Source organism: Aspergillus fischeri, genomic scaffold, assembly GCF_000149645.3.
Source record: "Aspergillus fischeri NRRL 181 1099437636264 genomic scaffold, whole genome shotgun sequence".
NCBI classification, from domain to species: Eukaryota; Fungi; Ascomycota; class Eurotiomycetes; order Eurotiales; family Aspergillaceae; genus Aspergillus; species Aspergillus fischeri.
Genome location: NW_001509762.1, coordinates 2,785,796 through 2,798,266, shown reverse-complemented (window position 1 = coordinate 2,798,266; position 12,471 = coordinate 2,785,796). Strand labels below are relative to the sequence as shown.

General features: G+C 52.2%; 4 protein-coding genes across 4 annotated transcripts, besides 4 other annotated features; all 4 read left to right on the top strand.

The window, feature by feature from the left end:
- Positions 1-87: 87 nt before the first annotated feature.
- Positions 88-116: a microsatellite.
- Positions 117-1,193: 1,077 nt separating this feature from the next.
- Positions 1,194-1,218: a microsatellite.
- Positions 1,219-1,531: 313 nt separating this feature from the next.
- Positions 1,532-1,584: a repeat region.
- Positions 1,585-2,267: 683 nt separating this feature from the next.
- NFIA_082070 (putative C6 transcription factor) lies at positions 2,268-5,171 on the top strand (the record flags this gene model as incomplete). Its single annotated transcript, XM_001260156.1, has 1 exon — positions 2,268-5,171. The coding sequence occupies one exon, from the start codon at positions 2,268-2,270 to the stop codon at positions 5,169-5,171; it is 2,904 nt and encodes a 967-aa protein (XP_001260157.1).
- A 1,151-nt stretch (positions 5,172-6,322) lies between these two features.
- NFIA_082060 (uncharacterized protein) lies at positions 6,323-7,382 on the top strand (the record flags this gene model as incomplete). The annotated part of the gene is made up of 3 exons (XM_001260155.1): positions 6,323-6,377; positions 6,437-6,830; positions 6,887-7,382. 3 exons carry the CDS (start codon positions 6,323-6,325, stop codon positions 7,380-7,382), a joined length of 945 nt encoding a protein of 314 aa, XP_001260156.1.
- Positions 6,532-6,558: a microsatellite.
- Positions 7,383-7,913: 531 nt separating the features above from the next.
- NFIA_082050 (aromatic alcohol reductase) lies at positions 7,914-8,849 on the top strand (the record flags this gene model as incomplete). The annotated part of the gene is made up of 1 exon (XM_001260154.1): positions 7,914-8,849. The coding sequence occupies one exon, from the start codon at positions 7,914-7,916 to the stop codon at positions 8,847-8,849; it is 936 nt and encodes a 311-aa protein (XP_001260155.1).
- A 506-nt stretch (positions 8,850-9,355) lies between these two features.
- Positions 9,356-9,759, top strand: NFIA_082040 (uncharacterized protein; the record flags this gene model as incomplete). Its single annotated transcript, XM_001260153.1, has 2 exons — positions 9,356-9,534; positions 9,582-9,759. The coding sequence occupies 2 exons, from the start codon at positions 9,356-9,358 to the stop codon at positions 9,757-9,759; spliced, it is 357 nt and encodes a 118-aa protein (XP_001260154.1).
- Positions 9,760-12,471: the final 2,712 nt, after the last annotated feature.

Sequence of the window (12,471 nt, the reverse complement as noted above, 5' to 3'; positions counted from 1 at the left end):
GGTACACATCCGGAAATTGAGGTAGCATTCAGCTGTAACCTTTAATCTCGTGACTGGTCGACACGACAGTACGGAACCTACTCTCCGTACTCTACGAGTACTCTACGACTACTCTAGCTCTATGATTGAACTCTACTCTCCCCGCGGGGAAGCCCAATGCAGGGGCCCAACTCAGGGCCCAGATTTCCGTTAGTCATGAAAAAAGAACCCATCACACGGTCGACGAGTCGGACAACTTCCCAGTCCCAGGGAAGTCTCCAAGTCTCCAAATCTCCAACCCATCCCGACGCGACGAAAATGAAGCCATGCTGAGGTAACGGGTAGAGGATGTCTACCCGAGGTTCTACGGATGGGTGGTAATGTGATTGTGTCGTTTCCCCTCATTTTTTTCTTTTCTTTCGTGGTTCGCCTTCCTTGTGATATACTGACAGAAAAGAAATTCAGGTCGGACAGTGTTACCATATCTACTGGTTCCTCGGAAGTAACCCCGTGTTGAATTCTCCGTAGGCTCCGTGCCATCCCACACCCACAATTACACTGCAGACAGTAGTCTAGTCGCAGCCATCTCAGACACAAGACCGATCGGCACGGGATTGGGCATACTTGTATACCATATCACCAGTTAGACTACCAGAAGAAGAAAAAATGATAGATGAAATAATGAAATAGGATAAATCGTCCGCTAGCTTGATTACTGAATAGATCTATCATAGCCAACAGCCACATGGACACTGGAGACGAATTAACCATTTTACCGTGTAACCGTACGGAAGATGACCGGATGGTGGATGGTGGATGGATTGTTAGGTAATATTACTCCATGGCTGTTCCACCACACTGCTGGTAGCCGGCTTCTTCGGTCCGTCCTGGGTGTGCCGATATGTTTCATTCGACATGGGATAGAGGGTGGAAAAGAAGGAGAGAGATGTGCGTAGGGAAGGAGACAGCATGGATCTACTTTTAAATAGGTTGAGATTTGTAGAATAATATTGAAGTATATTTGTTTTTTGATCGCAAGGCTGCTATCGGTCGGACAGGCGAACTAATGCCCCCCGCGAAAAGAGGCGACTGGGCCTGTTCGCCGTCCCGATGGCTGGACAGCCTGACCGTACGTCTACAACATCTATTTCATTGCAGATTAATCGATGAATTCCAAGGTGAATATATAACTATTAGACTATTAATCTAGAAGCTACTATCTACTATCTACTATCTACTCGACTAAAGTACAGTACTCTGCGTACTTGAGGCTATTGCAGGATCTCGGCACTCGGGAAAGTAACAAGCTGGGGCGCTGCAGTCTCCGGATTAACACCGCCCGCTTAAACCGCCAGACTAAGACCAGACCAGTGTCGGGCCTCCGCAATTTGCTGAAATGCGGATGTTGTAACTTGTCGCTGTTGATTTGATGCTGTCTGTGGGAACTATCCGGGGACTTGTCGCTTTTTTCCTTTTCTTTCTTTTTTTCCTTTCCTTCTGTGGGTGTCGGAGGTCAACGAAACGACAGACACACATTCATCATCTGAATCATTTCCCTCTTGTCTTTTCCTTTCCTCTTTTCTCTCTTCCTCTCCTCTTCCCCCCGTAACTCTTCCTACGGACTATTATTACCTATCTTCTTACTTCCTATACTCCGTCCTCGCGTATCCTGACGAATCCTCCAATCCCGTCTCTACCCGATTTCCTCTCCTTTGTTTCCTTTTCACGTCGCGTTGCCGGTCCGGTGCCCCGACTTCTGTCTGGCATTCCTGCTCCCCCACACTCCGCTTATTCCGTCCGTCGCCCATGTTGAATGGTCCATACTCGCCTTCCTTGCTTCCAGCTTCACTTCCTTGCCTGTCGCACTCGACACTACACCTCTCCCACCTTGACTCGTCGACCATCATTCAGCTTATCCCTATCCTGGTCGCACTTCACTTTACTACGCCTGGTTGATCTATTAACCGGTTTCGTCCTATTATCGCGTTCTATCGGTTGCCAGAGCGTTCTATCTCCAGTGCTGTGCAGCGGAATTTACGTCCCAAAGGTTAGTCACAGTCGCCAGTTGACCATTTGGAAATCCAGATCATAGCTAAATCCATGCGATTCTAGTTGGTTATCGGCGTATTATCTTCCTTCGAGCCGCCGCTCTGGGCCAATTCGAAATCCGCTGAGAGACCGGGGACTTAACGCGAAGCCACAAACGCGGAAGACCCCCCGGCTGATAGCAGACGGTGTCTGCCACGCCTTTCCTAACCTAAATCCGTCTCTTCTACCACGTCACCAACATGCGATCGAGTATAGCTTGCGCTCGGTGCCGACGGAGCAAGATCAAATGCGTCAATGCCGGTATTGACACCACCTGTCGTGCATGCGAGTCGTCCGGTCGAGAATGTGTATATCCCACCCCGGCCATCGGCGTGGGCGGTGGTGCCGCCAAACGAGACATTGCCGCCATGGCCGATGGGGAGGATCGCAACGGCGATTGGGATAGCCCCAAGCGACAGCGCTCCCGCAAGGCCGTCGGCGTGTCCTCGTCTGCGGCCAAAGATGCAGCCAAAGCCTCGCTGGAGGTGCTCGACTCGTCCGTGCTGACCGTCAAGGTCTGGGAGGCCGTCTTTGATCTTTTCCAGTCGCATTACGCCTTCATCCTGCCCTTTCTACATCCCGCCTCCTTCCTCGGTCAGATTCGACAGCTCTCCGGGGGCACATCGTCCAGTAATGTCACCAACTCCGAAAACAACCGAGACGCCGCACAAAGTCCTCCCGCCCCCAAAACCGAACCCAACCCTCTCATTCCTCTCGGAGTTCTGGCGCTCACGGCTCGATTCCATCCCCATCTAGTTGCCTACCATTCGCCCTCCTCCCCCGGCAACCCTTCGAATCCTCTCGTCGCATCCGAATTCTATGCGGCAGCGCTGCGCAGCCGGCTGGCCGGCGTCGATGGCGCCAGTATGGCGATTCCTGACCTCACACGCGTGCAGGCGCTGCTGATGCTCGCCCTCCACGAATGGGGCATGTGCCGGGGCAAGAGCGCCTGGCTATATGTCGGCATGGCGATCCGGCTGTCACAGGCCATGGGACTGCCGTTTGAACTGGAGAATGAGCTCTTCTCTCGCGATGGTCCCCGCTCGCCCGCCTTCAAAGCCGAGGCAGAGCTCTTTGGCGTGCGCCGCGGTCCGGAGCCCAAGGAGCAGACGTCCGACGATGTGATCGCCCAGGAGACGAAGCGGCGGACTTTTTGGGCCTGCTTTATCCTCGACCGCTGCCTCAGCAGCGGCAAATATCGTCCCCGCATGATCCGGGTCAAGGAACTCGGTATCCAGCTGCCCAGCGACAACGCTTTCGCTTTTGGAGAGCGCGTGCGAACGTCGCGGCTGAATGAGCCATCCGCCCGTCGCCCGCAGAGCTTCGGCTCGCAGGGTATGCAAATCCCCAGCATTCGCCAGAGTATCGGGGGCTTCAGCGATGACAAACTGCCCAACAATGTCCCACCGGACAACAAGCCGTGGTCTCCGATCTCCCGGCGAAAGGACTCGAGCGAGGATGAGATCGACCGATGGGAGATTGGGGCGGAGGAGTCGGTGTTGAGCCGGGTGATTCGCATCATTCGGATCTGGGGGAGTATCGCCAAGTGGTCTTGTGCGGGTGGACGAAGGTATGCATCATCCGCCAATCCTCCGTTAGTATCACCCGAAACTAACGTTGACAGAACGGAACAACTTCCTCCCTGGCATATCGACTCCAGGTTTTCGAAACTGCGGACGATGCTGGGTGAGTTCCAGGAAGGACTCTCGCGCAATCTGCAGTACTCACCTCGAAATACCGACACACATATCATGTACAAGAACAAGCTGGCATCCTACACCGTCATGCATGTGGTGTATTTTCTCTCCGTCATTATTCTCCACCGCGCCTACATTCCCTTTCTTCCCGTCCGGTGCAACGAGCCGATCGGTCCCCTGGACGAGCCACTGCTCCCCGGCGAGAGATCAGGGGCACCAGATGGGTTCTGGAGGGACAGTGCGCGTGAGCTGTTCCGGGCCGCCCGACAGATGTTGGACCTGGTGGTAACCTGCCAGGAGCGCGGTGTTCTTGTTGAAAATCCACTGGTCGGGTTTGCCATCTACAATGCGGCCTTTATGGGCGTGTCTGCGTCCCACTTTCCGCACATGGACCTGGAGGGATCGTTGAGCTCCAAGCCCGGTGCAACGGATGGAACGCACGGCCAGGTGCAGACTGGCAAGGCTCTCGACATCTTGCGAGATATGCGGTCTCGCTTGAAGATGGCCAATGGATGGTTCCGCACGCTGAACCGGCTGCACAGCTACTTTTCCAAGGTGAAGCGCGACTTCCGACGCCACTCCCGCCTGGACGCTCTTGATCCGCATACCAACGGAATCCGTCCGGTACGGGAGGGCGGTACCGGCGGCGGCCTTGAGGAGTTCAAGTTGCTTGAAAAGCTGTTCTTCGACTTTGGCAGCATCGAGGACCGGCTGCCCGAGAACAATGCCGACGATGACGGGGCCGACCGGGCGACCAACGTCAGTGATGCGGGTAGCAACGCGGTCCGCAGTGACCCTGGCGAGACAACCGAGCCTACCCTCGATGGTGCCGGCGGCCGGCGCGAGTCGTGGGTCCCCATCAACAGCCCTGGCCTTCCTCTGCCTGGACCGGATGCCGAGCGGCGGCCCAGCCTGCCGTTGCCTCCACGCGCCTTGCAGTCGCAGTCGCCGTATTCGCTCCCGTCGCTGCAGCACCATCCCGATGGCCCTCTCTACGGCACCTCGTCGCCGAGCCTCCCGTCCCTGGCTCCTTCTGCAGGGGCACCCCCGTCGCAATATGGCCAAGTGCCGCCGTCGAACCGTCTCCAGCCATTGAACTCGTGGCTCTCCCGCCAACAAGGGCCGTACTCGCAGTCGCTGCCCCCGATCAACCAGGCAACCTCACATGGCCTGCCACTGCTGCCCCCGCCGGGATCCGTCAACCATGCTGCGGCCTCGCCCCCGGTGACGGTGGACGGATTCGAAGGTGGCGTCTCGAACGTCATGTGGTCGACCAGCCTCGGCGGGGATGACGTTGTCGCGTTCCTGGAGGGATGCGACTATGACCAGCTGTCTAGCATGATGCCATCCGAGGTTGGCATTCCTACTGGATGGTTGAGCACTGTGTGGAGTGAATTCTCACGGTAGTGCCTTCGCCTCATGTTTTTGTTTTTTCTCTCTTATGCTCCTTGGTTGTACTATATTGTACGTCTCATGTACTGTATGATTATGTCTTTCTCTTGCGATGGCGGATCACACTGATGATCTAGCGGGTATGCTTGGGTTTCGGGTAAAAGCCATGGTATGGTATGGCAATTGTGGTATTTCGGAACTGGCGCAAGCGAGTAACTTGTGAGTTTTGTCTGGATTCCGTGAGCGCGGCGTTGGTCTAGTATTGGTAGCAGTTTAGTCTTCAACATATTCATGACCTACCTTTTGACGGAGTAGTTACTCATACTTGTATGCATTACACAGATGATGTATATGAAACACTCGTCGTAGTTTGTCCATATCACCTCGGAACTAATATCAACCATCATCAGCCGCGACAGCTACGCATTCTGATGCCGATTACACCGACCAGCAAGAGGACGCTACTGGATATGTCGTTCAGCATGCAGTCGGACTATCATTTTGCAGTGTATGCGGGCTGGAAGAACGAAGCGGACGATGAGGTGTCAGTCGTGATTGCAGCTTATTATGGACAAGATCAGGCCATATGGGATTGGGGCGTATATAGGCGACTTGGATTTCTCTGTGAGACCTGACCGTTACTGGAAGCAGGAGAATGAGAGTCAATTGAAGAAGATTCGTCGATATGGGATCCTGATGGTCGGCTTGTGGGTTTCCTTGACAAGACATGCGGTATTGTCTGAAGCATTGTCTTAGCTGTGAGTCTCAGAACTGTATTGACCCTCAACCTGCGTATCAGGCCTCCTGGTTGTAGTCCACAAGGATATATAGAGGGAGCAATATCAAGGTGCCCTCTGGATCAAGTGTCGATCTTTGAGACAGTGCTTTCATATACCAGACAAATAACAAGGACAGAGCATATCCTATGTTTTGTTCTTCAAGACAGTTCAATGAACTTGCCAAAACATAACGGAAGTTGCCGGTAATGTCTCTTATTGAGAGGTTGCCATCAATTGCAGTGAATGGCCTCATCCAGTTCTCAGTATAAATGTCACCATCCCCATCATCTCTGATTTCTATCCCTTCATATAACTACATATAAAGCTTCTATGACCAACAGTGCTCCAGCATTTCCTCACTCAAGCTCACCGCTACACAGCACAAAGATGGACGTGGATTACATGGAGCTCCGCAAAGGAGCAATTACAGAGGCTAAGAAGAGTAAGCTTCCGTCAGTTTGTTCTACTATACAGCAGCGCATTACTGACCACCCCAATCAGCCACCCTAACAGGCAAACTAACCATGACCGACCTCAGCGTCGTCAAACTCATGGACGTAATCCGCAAGGCCGACTGGAATTCCAACTGGGAAGCGCAAGAGCAAGGGCAAGAGCAAGGGCAAACACCAGTCATCCGACCTCTCGAAACAACCGCACACTCCTCCGCGTTACTCCTCCAGGAACGAGGCATCAAGCCACAATCCGCATGCGACCTGTGCATAAAGACCAAGAACAAACCGTTCCAATCGTGCGTTTGCGCGCCGGCATTCCGCCGCCATGCGCTTCGCCTCGGGGCCTGCGCGAACTGTATCTGGCATGGGCGTGAGGCGCATTGCTCGCTGCGGGAGGATTTTGTGGCAGCTGGGGGGAAGAAATGGATGTATACGTTGGATCTGTAGGTTCCTACCTGCGTTCATATTGTCTTGCAAGCTGCTGAAGCTTAGCTTATAGGATTGTTCTCCATGGAGGAGGGTTGTTGTTTAGCGAGGGGATCGGACGTCGTCTCCAGGGGCTGCCTGGGCCTGTTACTCGCCAAGCTATGTCGCGCACGCCAACTGCCAGCAAGGCTACTTCATCCAAACCTGCACTTGCACCTGCACCTGCACCTACCACGGGACGACAGCAACAGCGACAGCGACAGCCTCCGCTCACTAAATCGAAGGTAGAAATGAAATCGTCTCGCCGTCTGGCTGGCAACATTTCCACTAGTATCCTGGGAAAGCGATCCGCATCTGCATCTTCTTCAACCGAGCCTGAGTCTGAGCCTGAGCCCCGAAACAAAAGAACTCGCCATGCTAAAGACTGCGACGGCAAACTCGTGCCCTGGCCATGCACCACCTCATCTTGGAATGATCCCGATGCTTTAAAGACCATTTATTCCGACCTTCGGCGTCATATGTGTGCTGTCAAAAGGCGGATTGCGGAGTTGGATAAGTCCGTTCCCTAGGGACGGAGTAGGTCAGATGAGTTGGTTGGAGGAAGATTAGGGCTAGGCTCTGGGTATGGTTCTACTTTCATGTTCGGAAAACAGGCGTTATGGATTTATTGTTGTTTGGAAATATGTTCAGACAGCCATGTATCTAAGCAAGACTGATTTTGGGACATTGGGCTTAGGTTGAGGTTATCATGGACAGGAATTGGAGACGTTTAATTCTTAGTTCGGGGGATATCGTGGTTACCGGCTTATTCAACCGGTCGTTGAATTAGGGTTACTGTCACGCTTGGCTCAGGATCAATACTCCAAGTATCCACAGAATCTATAAGTACATCTGGATAATAATCGTTCTTGTTAATGCTTGATTATATATTTAATTTCATTGGCAGCTCGATCAATCAATGACATCAACCTCGTATTCCTTCTTGGCTTGAGTCATCCTCTTCCAGCATATATATCACGTAGACTATCTAACCGAGCAACTCAACCACCATCTCCTCAACCACCATCGGACATCTATATATTGTATAAGTACATAAGAAAATGCCCAAAGTAGCCATCGCAGGAGGCTCCAGCCCAACACTGGGCGCATCCATCCTCGCCGCCCTCTCCAATACGCACAACTGGACCCCCGTCATCCTCTCCCGACAAACCAACAACCCCAAACCTTCACCCGAAGGCACCGAAACCCGCTACGTGGACTATACATCCCATGAATCTCTCGTCGCCGCACTCAAGGACATCGACACAGTTCTCAGCGTCGTGCTCGTTCCCGGCCCGGAATCAATCACCTACCAGCTGAACCTCCTCAACGCAGCGATAGAAGCAGGCTGTCGGCGGTTCGCGCCGTCAGAGTTTGCCCTCTGCGAGCAAACCCAGGCGCAGGTTGATCTGTTACAGCCGAAGAATGTCGTCTGGGAGGCGGTCAAGCGCAAGGTGGAGGGAAAACAAATCGACGCAGCGCGGTTCCCGTGCGGCATGTTCATGAATTACCTGGGGATTGGGATCGGGGGCGAGAAAGAAAAGGAGGCGCGGGCTGGGTTTGCCGAGGGGGCGTTCCTCGTGCACTTGGATGCTGAGCCGGCGTATGTGGTTGTTCCTGTGAGAGAAGATGGATCGTCGCCGAGGCTCACGTTGACGGATATCCGGGACGTGGGGAGGTTTGTGGCTGCTGCGCTGGAGATGGAGGAGTGGGGTGGAAGGGAGCTGGGGATGGCGGGTGATACCGTCAACTTCGATGAATTGGTTAGGCTTTGTGGGAGGTATACCGGCAAGAAGGTTGAGGTGCGCCGGGTGACGGTCCAGCAGCTGGAAGACAGATTAAAGGAGATTCCTGAAGAAGATGTGCTCAAGCGGATGGACTGCCAGATAGCCATGGCTTGCGCGAGAGACGGCTCGGTGGTGCCGGGGGTCTTGAATGAGGTGTGCCAAGTTCAGCCGGTAAAGGTGGAGGAATTCCTGCGCAAGTACTGGGCATAATAGTCAGAGGAAAGAGTAGTAGTGTTCATTTGCAAGAATGTTGACCAGACATGTCATCTCTAGACTAAGTACATGGTCTAGTGGGGTTGTGTTCCAATATCATCCCTCCGATAAGAGGTGATATGTGAAGCCTCCAACACATTGAGGGAGACTACAGATGACCCACAGGCTTTCTTCAGGGTATAGCACTTGAAACTCGACTGACTCCCCAACACTTGAGGATGAGCCGGTACTGGTCACCGTCTGGAGCTATCCAAGCACAAAGCAGACATCCTGCAGTCTTGTTTGAGCCCAAGTTCTTTTTTCCCCGTTTCTCTTCTCATCAGTATCCGGTGTACTCTCCGTTTTATCTCCCCCAATTACTTTTCTCTTGAATTCTCTTCCCAAGTGTGTTCTCTCTGCTTTCTCCTCACTTCTCTCCGACCCTTGTCCAGTCTTTGTATTACACGTCTATCTGTGTCGCTTTACTTGGTTCCTCTATTCTACCTCTCACTTCTGCACGCAAAATGCCATCGAGAGCGAAGCGTCAGCATAAGAAGAGCAAGAAGCAACGCGACAGGAGCAGGAAAGCGTCAGAGCACGACAGGAGCCAGAAGCACTCAGATGGCGAGAAGATTTGGTCGATCCCCGATTTTTGGATCCCGCCGAGCAAAAAGGAGCTAGAGAGCTTACGAAGATGGGAAGAGTGCCTCAGATAGATGACCTGGAGCAGGGTGCCTTTGCGTCGGGTAGCCAGATCAATCAGATGCAATTCGCTGCCCTCCGGATCGTCTTCAAGCGGGTGGAGGAACCCGAGGAGTTGGTCTGCACTGTCAGTGGCATGCACGATCGCGAGCGGGATTTCAGTGTCAGTCCCAAAGACACGGAGCACCACCAGGCCCAGGAACCTCAAGCAAGGCTTGAGGGATGAAAGCCAATCGCCCACAGGCGTTTCCGCCGGAAATGACGGATATCCTTCGTCCGAGGACGAAAGGATTAGCCCGCACAACTACCGGACGCAGAAGATGAAATCGTGCCAAATGCTGCCCTTATCTTGTATCTACAAGAAGTCCTCGACATCGTTCCTGACAATGGGATGGAGTGGGTGTTTAACCGTGCCCACTTTACCGTCACCTTCAGAAAAGGAAAGTATATGGCCTTCACAGGTGAGGCATTACGCTCCATGAAAGGTCAAGAAATCATGAGCTTCGTTGAAGTGAAGAAGCGGATGAGGCAAGTACGTCAAGATGCCTCCTCATGCAAGAGGGTTCGGAGATGGTTGACTTGAGGTTGGATGAGAAGTGAAAACTAGACATCAGTAAATGATGTATTTAGGAGTGCCTTCTGAACAAGGAAGAACATAAGTAGCGGGACATGGTGTTTATGCAACGAGCAGATAAAGGTCTTACCGATCTAATACAGCAGATCTCTCCCCCCCTTCATGACTTCCCACTGTACAAGTCTCGCAGGAGAACTTTATAGATTAGAGGTTTCTATGATGCTTATTATCTTGAACTTAGGTCTTGGGAAAGTCCGAGTCCTCACCTGCACACAAAGAGTTCAGCCCTTTAAATAATTCTCCGATTATATGATCGTATACTGAAGGCCTTCTGTTAGGATTAATAGACAGAGATTGTATCTAATAATTAAAACTGTTATGGTATCACTGTTAATAAGATGCGGACGCTCCAGAACCTGCCATGAAATTCAACAGTAGAGGCAATCAGACCAACAACATCTCAGTCAGATCACTTACTAGAACATGCAACACCAAATAATAAGTAGTAATTTGCAAACAATAGGTGAGAATAGCAAAAAGAAAAGAGAAGCAAAACGGATCAGAAAGGGGGGAGTACTCCACCCCCTCTCTGAGCCGCCCAGGCCCTGCCCGTCTAAGAATATTCGTAAAGGTAAGAATATTCGTCACCGGGCAACGAGCAGGGCCCGTCTCGAACCCGGACCAGCAGTGCAGTTGGGCTACTGCAGTTTAGCCCGCTGCACCACCGGTCCGGGTTGGTTGACAGTATGATATAATGGGGAGTCATCTGCTGCGAAGTGGTGGCCTAAAAGGGAAGTGAATGGGCAGATGCCTGGGGGTTAAGGCATCGTTTGCGAGGCAGAGACAGGCAGTCGCGACTGCCTCCGTTGCATCAGGACTTTGGCTAGCAGAAGGTGCGTAGGACTTGCCAACTCCACCGCTGAAGTGAAGAACCGAACCTGGCAACGAGGTAGGTGTGTGTTATTGTCATCTTAATGATGCTCTCGCTGAGTCTTTCTCTATATGCCCTCTGTTCTTTTTTTGATTCCAGGTCAGACAGCTATAGAGCTCGCTTCTCATCTGTGACTACGACGAGAATCCGGCCATCGACGTCCTACACCTTAACACACAAAGCACCAACTCCATTGAACGAACAGCACTTACTACTACTATCAATCATCTGGGTTATAAGGATGACACTCGTGTTTCTGCTGCCTATCCATCGCCTATTTGAGGCGTACCTGAGCGCAAGGGCAAGGGAATCTCTTGACCATGCTACATGCATTGCGACTATGTTGCACGAGCTTGAAAACGCGGAGAAGGGATTAGACCAGCTGCAAGGTCTTCTGGGACGCAGACGACAACTTGTCATGCAGACTCATGATAAGGTGCCGAGGATTGCAGAGCTAAGCGAGATGCATGTGTCTTAATGTAAGGAGATACTAGAGCTCGGACGGAGAATCATCCACACACATGATATGGCGCTTTCGATATCTCCAGAGATAAGGGAGCTGCATACGGCTCATTGTATGATGACGCTGCAATGACGCCGGATATACGTTTGCGAAGAAGAGTCGCAGACGGCTGCTAAGAAGGAGTCGTTGTCAGGAGCTCGAGAAGGCAGGATCACTACACGACAATGCAGAAGGTGTTTGGCTCCATCTGATAACCACAGAGCTTGCTATACTGAGCACTTGCTTCTTGGTGCGACTCAGTCAACAATGGAACGTCGTGCTCTCTGATATCTCTGCATCGATCTCAACTATGAGCACAGTGTTCGAACTTGAAGAAGCCATTGATATAGAACTCCAACGCGCCGCAAGTCTGAAGACGAATCTAATCTAAACGCGACAACTCATATCACCGAGTCGTAGGACCCATCCATGCTTCCTCAGTTCCTCTTCCAGCCTACGAGAGATCTAGTACCCTACACTAGATCAAACACACGGATGGTTTCTCATGCCGCATCCGCCTGAGGACATCACAGCTTGACCAACATTTGTAATGACCGTATTCCTCAGCTGCGGTGAAGGTAGCCAACCTCACCATTACATCCCAAGAACCCGGGTAAACCATGGCTGGATAGAAGAACATATAAGATTTACTAGTGTGATCAGTAAATAACACCTCAACTGAAAGACAAGTCTCTTACGGCCGTCACACGGCCACGCACAAGTCCCTTGCAACCAGCTACCCAAAGGTTTCACCTCCCTGGACCAGTATATCACCCGCAAACAGTGAATAATTCCACAAGACGTACCCTCCTAGATCACAGGACGCATATCAAACCAAAAGTGGTCATGGTATTATCGACAAGGCCTTTGCGGTCATATTGGGGTAGTTGAAAGCCAAGGTGGTCCCGTAGCATCGTCCACGCAGATGAGT